The sequence below is a fragment of the Arachis hypogaea genome, chromosome 3 (genome assembly GCF_003086295.3).
Source record: "Arachis hypogaea cultivar Tifrunner chromosome 3, arahy.Tifrunner.gnm2.J5K5, whole genome shotgun sequence".
In the NCBI taxonomy this organism is placed as follows: Eukaryota; Viridiplantae; Streptophyta; class Magnoliopsida; order Fabales; family Fabaceae; genus Arachis; species Arachis hypogaea.
This window is the reverse complement of record NC_092038.1, coordinates 27,272,178-27,285,320: the sequence shown is the minus strand read 5'-3', so window position 1 is coordinate 27,285,320 and position 13,143 is coordinate 27,272,178. Positions and strand designations below refer to the sequence as shown.

At 35.3% G+C, this 13,143-nt stretch overlaps 1 protein-coding gene and 1 pseudogene across 1 annotated transcript; both read left to right on the top strand.

Moving 5' to 3' along the window:
• Positions 1–1,288: 1,288 nt before the first annotated feature.
• On the top strand, positions 1,289–2,550 carry LOC112775400 (pentatricopeptide repeat-containing protein At2g15690, mitochondrial-like; annotated as a pseudogene).
• Positions 2,551–9,632: 7,082 nt separating this feature from the next.
• LOC112789994 (universal stress protein PHOS32) lies at positions 9,633–12,798 on the top strand. The gene is made up of 2 exons (XM_025832188.2): positions 9,633–10,525; positions 12,246–12,798. Exons 1-2 carry the CDS (start codon positions 9,733–9,735, stop codon positions 12,251–12,253), a joined length of 801 nt encoding a protein of 266 aa, XP_025687973.1. The 5' UTR covers positions 9,633–9,732; the 3' UTR covers positions 12,254–12,798.
• The last annotated feature ends 345 nt before the right edge of the window (positions 12,799–13,143 follow it).

Sequence of the window (13,143 nt, the reverse complement as noted above, 5' to 3'; positions counted from 1 at the left end):
ATTTACGTTTGTATACTAATAAATATATGCATAAACTTTTTAAATAGTAAATATTTTGAATTTTTTTACATAAATATGCGTATGTTAATAAATACTTATATGCTGCGTTTGTTTGATGAGACACAGACACTAATACATAAATACGGTAATACACGTCCATCGTTTGTTTGCTAAGACACAGATTTTCGAAGGACACGGTGACACACAAACATACATAAATACATGTATTTGGTGTCCTTCAAAAAAGATGAGACACGGAGACACATTGATGAGACACAAATATTTACTCTTTTATCCTTAGTAATTTACTCTTGTCCTTATTCCATTGGTGATAATATAAGGATAAAATTGATATTTTATTTATATTGTGTGTCTTGTCCAATATCACCAAACACAATAAAAAATTTGTGTATCTTTGTGTATATGTCTCTTTGTGTATTTGTGTCTGTGTCCATATATTTGAAAGACAATAAACAAACGCAGCCATATAGAACAGTGAACTTAACACGCCCCCTACGTGTTGCTTGTCTCAACCAATCACGCTTTGACACGTGTCAAAAAGCTTCTGCGTGCTGACTCATCACGCCCCCCACGTGCTGCACCTCCTGGCCAATCACTTGTCGCCACGTCAGCACGCCCCCCACGTGCTGACTCATCATGCCCCCACGTGCTGCATCCCTGGCCAACGACTTTCTGCCACGTCAGCACGCCCCCCACGTGCTGACTCACCATGCCCCCACGTGCTGCACCTCCTGTCCAACTACATTTTGCCACATCAGCACGCCCCCTGCGTGATGTTTACGTGGCTCAACCGCAGCATGCCACCTAGCCTCCACGTCTCCTATGTGTGAAGGCACCACGTTCCCTGCGTGTTACCCTTTCATCTGACACGTCCATCTATTTGTAATACACACAGTTACTCCATTTTCAGCCATCAAATTTGTTTATATACCTTTTTCCATCCAAGACAAAATCTTGTAAGATTAAGATTTATTTTTTGGCATTTTTAACTCTTCGTTGGATAAAATAGATTAGAAAAACATAGAGTAAGACTGAGAAAAAAAGAGGTGTGTGTGGACGTCATTTTTCAATTCAGTAACGATGACACGACAATTTCTTGGGTCAGCTTTGGATGTTTGGTGGAATTTGAAGTTGAGGTAGGTTATAATTGGTATCTTAGACCAATTCCAGTGAAAATTATTTTAATGAATAAATAACTATTTGTACCCATGAGAGATGAAAATGCTGACATTTGTACCCATGAAAGCTCGAAACTAATCTTGTACCCATGATAGATGTTGTCCGTGTGACAAAAATGTCCTGGCTTGGATCTGAGCTTGGTTCGTGGGTTTCCGAACCTACGTGGCACTCCCAACTCCCCCCCCAAATCTAAGCCAACTATTCACCATCATCATCTTCATCTTCTTCACCATCACCATCACCATAACCTCCATAACCTCCATCACCATCACCTCAGCATCACCACAGCCACCTCCCTTCACCACAACCTCCGGCAACAACCCATACTGTCGCGCCCCTTTCTCTTCTTCTTCCCCTTTTCTCACCTCCGCTGAGCCCAGAAACCACAGCGCCAGCTCCTCCTCTCCATCAAAACAGCAAAATTTTCAAACACCAACATGAATCAAAACAAACCTAAATTCACTAACATGCATTTCTAACTAACCAAATTAAGCAAAATGAACTAAAAGCAAAGAAACATAACTCAGAAAAAAAATGCAGGGGATGAAAGACACAGGGAAAACGGATGTTCTGTTGCTGATTATGGTGTTTTTCTCGCCATGTTGAATTTGTGCGAGGGTACGAGGTCGCTTGAGTATGGGAAAAGGGTTCATGAGTTCTTGAGAAGATCGAGGTTTCGAGGGGAGGTTGAATTGAACAATAGGTTGATTGGAATGTATGGGAAATGTGGTAACATGAATATTGCACGCAATGTGTTTGATCGAATGCCAGAGAGAAACATGAGTTCTTGGCACTTGATGATCATTGGATACACTGAAAATGGAGCTGGTGATGATGCTTTGTTGGTTTTTCAGGAGATGAAGAAGGCAGGGACACGGCCTGAGAGTGAAACTTTTGCATTGGTTTTGGCTGCGTGTGCAAGGGAAGAAGCTGTAGAGGAAGGATTATTGCACTTTGAATCAATGAAGGAGTATGGAATTGTTCCCACCATGGAGCATTACATGGAGGTCATTAACATTCTGGGTAATGCCGGTCAGTTGAATGAAGCTGAGGAGTTCATTGAGAGTAAGCCATTTCAGCCTGAAGATGACATTTGGGAGGCTCTTCGAAATTTTGTTAGGATTCATGAAGATATGGATCTTGAGGATCGTGCGGAGGAGTTGTTGGCATGCCTAAATCCTTCAAAGGCCATTGCTAATAAGCTTCCAACACCTCCAAGGAAGAGAGGAGAAGAATAGAGTGGCCGAGAATCGGCGTGCCGTTCTGTATAAAGAGGCTGATGAGAAATTGAAGGGTTTGAGTGGCCAGAGGAGGAGCTGGCGCTGTGGTTTCTGGGCTCAGCGGAGGTGAGAAGAGGGGAAGAAGAAGAGAAAGGGGCGCGGCGGTGTGGGTTGTCGCCGGAGGTTGTGGTGAAGGGAGGTGGCTGTGGCGGTGCTGAGATGATGGAGGTTATGGTGGCTGGGAAGAGACAGTGATGGATGGGGATGATGGTGAATGGTTGGCTCAGATTGGAGGGGGGTTTGGGAGTGCTACGTAGGTTCGGAAACCCACGAACCAAGCTCAGATCCAAGCCAGAGCACTATTGTCACACGGACAGTATCTATCATGGGTACAAGATTAGTTTCGAGCTTTCATAGGTACAAATGTCAGCGTTTTCATCTCTCATGGGTACAAATGGTCATTTATTCTTATTTTAATTTCTATTTATGATTCATTTATCATAAAAAAATAATTCTACATCAATTTTTATGTCATAAACAGTAAGAATTAAAGATGTTTCTTTCTTTTTTAATAAGAGGGAGCTATTCTAATTTCTACTGGAGTCTAATTATTAATTTTTTTATAAATAATTAAAAAAATGAATTGATTTGAATCTATTTCTTAACAAAAATTAGCAGAAATTTAGTTGGAGAAATTTGAAAAAAAAATTGATAAAGATTGAAAGAAATTGTGATAATAAAAGTGTGTATAAGTAATATTACAACAAAATATTATTTTATTCACTTTAACAATTTTCTAATATTTTTTACTTTAAATTATGATAACTTTTTGTTTTTTACTATTAGTAGCAATGGTTATTCCACTCGTTAACTATTTAATATTTATTTTTATTTACTTTTTTAATTTTATTGGCAATCAATCAAGTTCCTATTCAAAAGGGTACTTGTTGCTTGAAAATATATGCAAGAATTTTATTCTATTTTTTTTTTCAATCGATGCATTTTTCTTTTTCTTTAACATTACAATAAATGAGACCTCAAAATTTGATCTATTAAAAATTCTCTTAAAGAATGATAATTTTGGTGGTTCAGAATTTATGATGAAAGAATGAAAAAATGTGTGAAAATTTAGATTTTATTTGAATGGATGTAAGTAAATAAAAAGGAAGCAAATAAAAAAGAAGTAGAGTAAAAATTTATTTATTTTTTAGTTGCTTGAATAAAGAAAAATGTATACAATTAATTTCTTTCATTTCTCTTTACTATGGGAAGAAATTTTTGTAGATAATAGGTCTCACCACTTTTTTCATTTCTCTTCTATATTTTTCTTATATTTTTCTCTTCCACTAATTTTCTTTCTGCTTCATCTCAAAAATATAATTTTAAGAAAGAAAATAATAAAAAATCAATAAAAAATAAATGTGTATAATATTTTGAGTGAGGTGTAACATATCAGTGAGGAGTTCGTAATAATTATATAAAAAGATTGATATCAAATTGGTATTCGAAAGATTCTAACGTTGGCAAAATGGTACTTGATTTTTGCTATTGATAAAATAGTCTCTAAAAGATTTTAAAATTTGACAAGCGTGTCTCCGAACGTCGGAGCAAATCATCGGCTAGCACATTACTAACGTGGTCACCGTATTTGGTTGACTTGACAAACCACCCCCAAACCCTCATCTCTCCCTCCCCAATGCATACTCCCCCTCCCTCCCCCTCTTCATCGCAATCCCCCATTCCCTCTTCTTCCCTAACACACATACCCCCCTCTCTCTCCCTCTATATCGCAGCCCTCCCCGTATCCAATGCACACTCCCTCCCCATTGTAGCCCCCTTCTCTCTCCCTCCTCAACGCACACTCCCCCTTCCCTCTCCCTCCCCAATTACAGCAGCAGAAATAGCAATAACAACATAAACAACACCATCAGAATCCCAAACAGAATCAACAGAAGAACCTGCATATTCAGAACCTAATCTTGCTTGTTCCTCATTCTCTCTTTTTCCTCCTTTCTTCCTTCTCTTCTCGGAGGACCATAACAATAATAATAACAATATCCATTCACACACACACAGACATTTACACACACATAACCTGCATATATAAATATAAAGAGAGAAAGAGAGAAAGGCTGAGAAGCTGAGAAGATGTGTCTATTCCAGGCTTTGTTGTGGCTCCGATGGTGGTGGCGATGGTCCTTGACGGTGCTTTTGCTGTTTCTGTTGAGGTTTTTGCTGCAAATCGGAGGGAGAAAAAAGTGTGCGTTGAAATTGCTGTTGTTGCTGTTGATGTTGAGGTGGTTGCTACTGTAAGTGGTGGTGTTGAGAAAGATAAGAGGGAGTGTGCGTTGAGAAGAGGGCTGTGATGAAAAGGGAGAAGAGGGGGGCTGTGATGGGGAGGGAGAGGAAAGGGGGCTGCGATGGAGAGGAAGAGGAAAGGGGTTGCGTTGGGTAGGGGGAGGGTTACGATGGGCAGGGAGATGGAGGGAGAGTCTGTGTTGGAGAGGGAGGGATCAGGGTTTGGGAGATAGTTTGCCAAGTCACTAAAATACGGTGGCTATGTCAGCATTATGCTTGCTGAAAATTTGTTTCGGCGAGTTCGGGGACACGCTTGTCAAATTTTAAAATCTTTTAGGAACTATTTTGTCAATAACAAAAGTCAAGTACCATTTTATCAGCGCTAGAATCTTTCATGTATCGATTTAGTATTTACTTCTTATATAAAATAATCTTTGTTGTAGCGATTAATGGTAGAACTTCTTATGGACAATAGCGACATCACGCCTCCAAATCTTTAATAATAAAATTAGTAGGTACATCAAAGAGTATGGTTAATTCAGTTGGTTAAAATTCTACACTAACAATCTAATAACTTATATTCAACTCCCACTTTTTTGATTCACTAAAATATTTTATACTTTATTTAAATTTAACATGTAACATGTTTGGACCTCAAAATTTATTTTGAAACTCTGCCACTAATAGTGATTTGTAATACACTTGTTTCAAATTAAAAGTAATAGTTGTGAAAAAAATTGTACGTAGTTAAAAAAGTGTAAATGAACTAAATGCTTCTTTTGTTTTTCTTATTATTTATGCAAAAAATTTACCAAAGTTTTACACTCAATTTATTTTTTTCTAATATTTATGCATATCGACTAACAAAAAAGAAAAAACAAAATAGTATAAAAAACAAAAAAAAAGAAGAGAGAAGAGAGGAAGAAAAAAGAAGAAGAACATGAGAGAAAAGAGAAGAAGAGAAAATAAAAGAAACAAATTGTATAAAAAAAAAAGAGAAAAGTTTTACATTCATGTAAAAATTACATGGATGGTATCCAAGTAACTTTCACTCCACGCCCCACATGCCCGTTTGTTTTACACGCGCCTCTTATAACCTATATAACAAATCCTTATTTTACGTTATCAACGTTTCTCAACGTAAACTTTTTCATACAACGTAAACCTCTTTTGCGTTATTATTATTATTATTATTATTATTATTATTATTATTATTATTATTATTATTATTATTATTATTATTATTATTATTATTCAACCTAATTAAATTTGTTGTTCTCCTCTTTCGCATTTTTCTTATCTGCATTATGGATTTGGATTGATTCAATGCAATTATCTTCGTCGTTCATCTTCTTCTTCGTTTTCTTCTTTGATCTGCACTTTTGAATTGAAACAATGAATGAATCAACTTCAAATCAGTTGAATGAGTGCGATTTTGATGATTCTTCTCAAACGCATCAATTTGATGAAGTTTGGATTATTGAATTATGAATCAAATTTAATGGAATGAAATTTCTAATTTTATTTGAAGTGAATTGAATGGACTGAGGTAATCTACATCTGAATTGAATTCAATTGAATTGATAATATGTAACTGTGAGTAATTGTGAGTGTCAGAAATTGTGAGTAACTCTGAGTAAATGTGAGTAACTTTTCGGTTCGGTAAGTACTAAAGAGGTGGTTCATCACATTCATGTTTTCGGTTCGGTCCGCAGAAAGGAGTCTAACAAAAATTAGACCAATATGTTCTGTTTTCTTCCCTAAGCACTATATAATTGTTTCATTGTAATTAAGATTTCAGTTCACCATAACTAAGATTTTGGTTCACCATGAGTACTGTGTTCGGTTCATTCTCCACTATTCAAAACTCTTCTTCCTCACCTTCTACTTCTTCTTCACCAGAGAGAGAAGGAGGAAAAGACAAAAAATATAGTAGCAACAACAACAAAAGAATGACGATATGGTTTCAGGATTTAGGATTTATGGGTTCAGGGTTCAGTGTACATGTGTTCAGTGTGTTTCAAACTTTTGGTTTACCTCGTGTATTAATTTCGGTTCACCGTGTTCATGGTTGAGGGTTTAGGGGTTTAGGGTTTAGGGTTCAGAGTTCAGGGTTTATGGTAGGGTTCAGTGTTTAGGGTTTAGGGTTTAGCATTTAGGGTTCAAAGTTTAGTGTTTATGGTTCGGGTTCAGGGTTTAGGGTTTAGCGTCCAGGGTTCAGAGTTCAGAGTTCAGGGTTCAGGGTTTAGGATTTAGGGTTTAGGTTTTAGGGATTTAGGGTTTATGGGTTCAGGGTTCTGGTTTTAGTGTTTATGGTTTAGGGTTCAGTGTTTAGGGGTTCATAATTTTTTGGTAAACAGGAGAGCGATTTGGATTACTCTTCTGCAACGAATCAAACTGATAAAGTTTGGATTATTCAATTTTGAATCGAATTAAATGGAATGCAATTGCTAATTTGAATTGAATTGGTAATATGTAAATTGTAGGCAGAGTTATTTGAATTTGATTTTATATAATGGATTATGTTTCGTTCACTCAATACTATACAATTGTATTGTTTTCAGTTTACCATGAGTACTATGTTCGGTTCACCATGAGTACTGTGTTCGATTCACCATGAGTACTGTGTTCGGTTTATTCTGCAGAAAGCAATTTGAATTTGATTTTATATAATGGATTATGTTTCGTTCACTCAGTACTATACAATTCTATTATTTTTCGGTTCACCATAACTAAGATTTTGGTTCACCATGAGTACTGTGTTCGGTTCATTCTGCACTATTCAAAACTCTTCTTTCTAACCTTCTACTGCTTCTTCACCAGAGAGAGAAGGAGAAAAAGACAAAAAAATACAACAACAATAATAACAAAAGAAGGATGATAACGAGAAAACACGTGAAGAAGAAGAAGAAACGCGAAAAAGGAGGAGAAGAACGCGAAGAAGAAGGCGAAGAAGAAGAAGCGTGGGAAAAAGGAGTATTGGGCGATTTCGTGTGTATTGGGCGCGTGTATTTTACGTTTCATTTAATGGTATTGTGTTTTTTTGGTGTTGGGCCAACTTGTTTACATGGTTACAAAATGTGTAGCATCCCCGAAAAAAAATGTTAGTCTTAATAACATGAAAAAAGAAAGAAAGGGCTTAAGCAGTTTTTTTTAGTAGACTGGGTTCTGTATATACGTGAAGATGTTAGTGTATTTATAGTAGAATAGATAATTACTTTTTAGTGTAGTTTTATCTTTGATGGTGGATAACCGCTCATTTTTTTCTAGAAAAGTTGTTGAGATCTCCTTCGAGAGATATCTTAGGAGTTAGTTACTTATTTAGATAAGATGAACTGAACTATTATCATCGCGTCCAATTTCTAGGAAGTCAGGTAGATATAATGTGTGTTTGGATTATTGTTTGTAAACGGAGATTTGTATAAAACTGATTTTGATTAAAAGTGAGTTTGTATTAACGTGATTTATGTTTGGTAATTTTTATTCAAAATGGTTTATAGTAAACTAAATATTACTTGGATTATATTATTTAAAATCAATTTTAGATGAAAAATTACAGAAAATGACATGAATTTAAATATTTATTTTATGTTATCTTATAATTTTATTTTAGATATTTAAATAAATTTTAATATTTTTTTAGTATTCTCAGTACTCTTTAGTACTCTAATAGGATTAATAGAATCATAATTCAAGGAAAAAAAATATTCCATACAAAAAAATAATAGTAAAAAAATCTATATAAACAAAAAATAATAAGTTTTATAAAAAATAATAATATGCATGAAAGAGTATTGGAGAAACAATATTTTTAAAAAAATTTATCATATAAATAACAAAAGGCACAATTGCTATATAGAAATAAATTTTAGTCCAACGTAAAAAGTTTAACGCAAAAATTAGAAATTATAGCTTTTTGGTAAACTTGAGTTGAATAGTAGAATCAAAGAAAATGGATTCTTTTCAGTGTAAAAAACACTTGAGAGAATAAAGTGTGATATCTCATCTTTAATTCTATAAGTGAGATCAAAATTAAATAGAAAAGAGAAAGTAATGAAAGGTTATATTAAACACTTGAGAGCATCTAGTTTTTTTTTTTCACTAAAAAAGATCCACTCTCAGAATTAAGTTTATGTTTAGAAAAAAAAAAAATAATCAAACAAAAAAAGTGAAGCTTTCAAGCCAGCTTTTGATACTCCAAAGTTCAAATACACCCGTAGTAGAAGTAGGATCTCTTAATTGGACTTCTATTTATTTTGGGGAGTGATTTTAGATTTTTTTTTTATTGTATTTTCTGTTTTGTGTCATATGCCATTGTTAATTTTGGTAAGCACTTAGTGTGATAACTCTAGATAATTGCATAGCTAAATCAAATTTATATTGAAATTTGTGTGCTCAGATAGGATTATGTTGAGTTTTAGGAAATTAGTGTATATAATACTTGAATTAATAGTAAAAATTTTATCAATATTGTAGTAAAAACTAGATATATAAATTGCATTGTATAAGATAACTGAACCAGAATATATAACTGTGTCACATTCTTTTTCTCTATTTTATTTCTATCTTTTTATTTTATAAGACAAAACAAAATTATCTCCTGTATAATTCATTACACAGATCAAGCAGTAGCCAAGTTCAATTTCTGATTTTAAGATCAACTTATTAAAAGTAAAAAAAAAAAGCCGTAAATTCAACAGCTCTTTTTTTAAGTCTTCTGAAACCTTCAAAATATATATATATATATATATATATATATATATATATATATTAAATTGATTAAATATATAAAAATTTAATTCTTTTATAGAATAAATAAAATGTGTAAAAAATAAAAAATATATTATAAATTATTTATATTCGTAAATAAAATATTTAAATTATTTATTTATAAAAAAAATCCCTCCTGCCTTCCATTCATTTTTTAATAATCACAAAGCAAAAGGAAAGAAGCTCCCTCTCTGGAAAACTCTACTCTGTTTCTCTGGGAACCAAAAAAACAGAAAAAGAAAAAATGCAGAAGCAGCAAAATCCATTGGCACTGGATTCCGACCCACAATTGCCGCAAATTAAAATCCACCATCCGACCTCTCCCCGCCACCACCCCTCCGCCGTATCCACCGCAACCCCAACACCAACCGCCGGCGCACGCCGCAAAATTGGCGTAGCCGTGGACCTCTCGGACGAGAGCGCCTACGCCGTCCGCTGGGCTGTCCAGCAATATATCCGTCCCGGCGACGCCGTTATCCTCCTCCACGTGAGCCCCACTAACGTCCTGTTCGGTGCCGACTGGGGCTCCATCGACCTCGCCATCAACACTGACCCAGCTTTAGACGACGAAGGCATTACCACCACTGCTTCCATCAACGACAGTTCTGGCGGCGGCAGTGGCGACCACAACAAGCGCAAGCTCGAAGACGATTTCGATGCATTCACGGCGACAAAGGCCGCCGATCTCGCTAAGCCTTTGCGTGAGGCACAAATCCCTTTCAAGATCCACATCGTGAAGGACCATGACATGAAGGAGCGCCTCTGCCTCGAGGTCGAGCGCCTCGGTCTCAGTGCCGTCATCATGGGAAGCCGCGGATTCGGTGCCGTGCGTCGCGGCAGCGATGGGCGCCTTGGCAGCGTTAGCGACTATTGCGTGCATCACTGCATTTGCCCCGTTGTTGTTGTCCGCTATCCTGAAGATAAGGACGGCGGCCTCGCGGCTGGTGCTAGAGCTGGGGATGCCGTGGTGGCGAAGCAGGGCGGCGACGGCAAGGCTGTGATCAAGCCTGTGACGGCGGTGCAGGATCATAAAAAAGGTTAGGGATTTGAAGATATATTTTTTCTTTTTGTGACGGAAATGGAAATGGAATTGATGTGATAGTTGATATATCGATTGTGCATTGATAAGTGTATTGTCAATAGAAACTTGGGTAGTTGTTTAAGAAACCTGGATATGGGAGACACTACAAGCAACTAAATGTAAATGTTAGGATCAAATGACATTGTGTCAATTTAAGCAAAAGCTTTTATAGGATATATATTTTATTAATCTAACCATTAAATTGTAACAACATATAGTGAAGATCATTTATACCAAATTTCACTGAAATCGAACATCAATACCCATGTAATTGAATAACTTGTTTTTGTATATTTTGAATAATTATATTACGTCAATTTTTAAGTATATAAAAGGTGTAGCAAACGATTTTGGATTGGCAAGAAATTTTTTTAGAATGATGCATACAAAACATAAACTTCTAATCCAGTGGTTAGTTTTTTAAAAAATTACTTGAAAAAAAGTTATTAAATGTTATAACATTTACTTGAAGCTACGCTAGTGTTATTTGATCCTTACCAAATTTGGGATATGTCTTGTCTGATTGGGGAATAGCAAGATATTGTATATTAGGTGGTAGAATTTTCGTTGAATGACAGTGGAGATAAATCCCAACATTGAACACTGTGTCGCTAATTTTGTTTTTAAAGATGATGAAAACTTGACAAGGGCTTCGCCCTAATGTATTGATTGGGCCACTTTAGGCATAGCTTCATCTGATTTTGGTTTTTATCGTGTTAACTTGGTTACTTGGTATATGGTTGACTTAGATAGGCCATAGTAGGATGCTTTATGGCAGATTTTTTTTATTTTTGCTGAGGTTTACATTTTCTTATCCATGTTAGTAATGATATTAGTTGAGGTTTACATGTTTTTTATCCATATTAGTAATGATAAGTCACCATTCACATTACTTCAAGAAGCAACCTAATCTTATGCTGAGTTGGATTGGATTTTGAAATTGCATCCAATCCATGATAAGTCACTTTATGAATATGTCATTTCTAAACCTTAGGATATGGTTTGCCATTTGAGTGATATGCAAATGCATCCACTGGTTAAGCCAGGTTCTATTAAATCCTGGCATTCACAATTGAGATGCTGGCAATTGTATTGCCTAAGGCTCGTGACATGCTTAACTCTTATGACTAGCCTTGAATATCCTTGCCTTCCATGGTTTCATTTGCATTTATTCTTTGTATTATGCTACACTAAAAGTGATATGAAATTATAAGCTATTAAGTTGACAGGCTTCTTAGGTTTCATTCATCCTGTTGTTTTATTGTTTTTCCTGTTGGTTTTGTTATGGATATGCAATTTCCAATTTGCATATTAAGATTATAGATGAAAATTGTATACTAGATAGCATCTGACACTAGGAAAACATTAACAACCTTGCTTACGTTGAATGTTTGATTCCTTGAATGACATTGAGCTAATTGAAGTTTCCTTTTCAAAATCTGTTTCCCCTCCAGCAATGCTCTATTGAATGATGATATGTGATTTTATTTTCTTAATCTCTGAGCTAATCAATCTGGATTTATACATTACACATGTTACTGTGTTTTAGACCTGAGCGTTACATCTTAAGCTGATATTGATTTTGCTGGCATTCTTGATGTTTGGTTTTCTACTTAATTTTTTTCTTGTTGCGGAATTAAAATTTGAGCTTCTAATTGTTGGTTGATTTGGAGCAGAGCATTAGCTGAAGCCAAGTTGTTGGCCAAGTCGTTGCTTCAATCTTTTCACTGCAAGTGTGCTCTTATGCCTTCCTTCGCCCCCTCTCTATCATCTGCAACTATAAAGAAAAAGAAAGAAGCACATATATTTTCTTGATATCAGTGGTCAAATGGTATCCCCTTGTACCATGCTTCTTATTGGGGTCAACAATGCTTGTATATAAGTATATCAGATGTTACATTTTTTGATGCTGTTTAAAATTTTAAACTTTGTCATGAGATGCTTTCATTAATATATGTGTCTTGATTTTTCTCCTGTGGTTTGGATTTTTTTATTGGATTGCAGAATGTATTTGATCCGAAAGGGATTGGTGGTAATGGTTATAGAGTGCTCTCTTTCTCTTTCTGTCAGGTCTTTCTCTTTCTGTCAGGTTGTACTTAGTGCATTTCCTGCTTATGAACATTGAAAATGATTATGGCTAGTTTTTGTATGGATTAATATGGTAGCGAAACCTTTTTTGTTCCGAAGTTGTATATACTCTTTTCATGTAAATACATAAGTTTCACTGAATGGTTTTTTGGGTTTACTGTTCGCATTCTATATGTGGAAGTTTATACTATCATGATGAACGCTTTATAAATTACAGATTACTGTAGAGGTTTGATGATTTCTGCCTCTTAGTTGAACTATGAAACCCTTATTATTGATCACATAGAATGTAGTTAGTCACAGGATAAAAGTTGGGGTAAGTTTCATTTAAGTAAATTTTAATTGTAATAAATACCCAAACAATTTAAGTGTAATAACCCTTAGCATCTTGTTCTTCGTTGGAGGTGGGTTAGCTTGGCAAGTCACTGTATATTGTTAGTATGGGAATGGGAACACAAAAGTGTAGTTGTAACTTGGAAGTTGGAA

Bases quoted from the DNA above. Each gene is read 5' to 3' on its own strand.
- LOC112789994 (XM_025832188.2), top strand. From the start codon at position 9,733: ATGCAGAAGCAGCAAAATCCATTGGCACTGGATTCCGACCCACAATTG.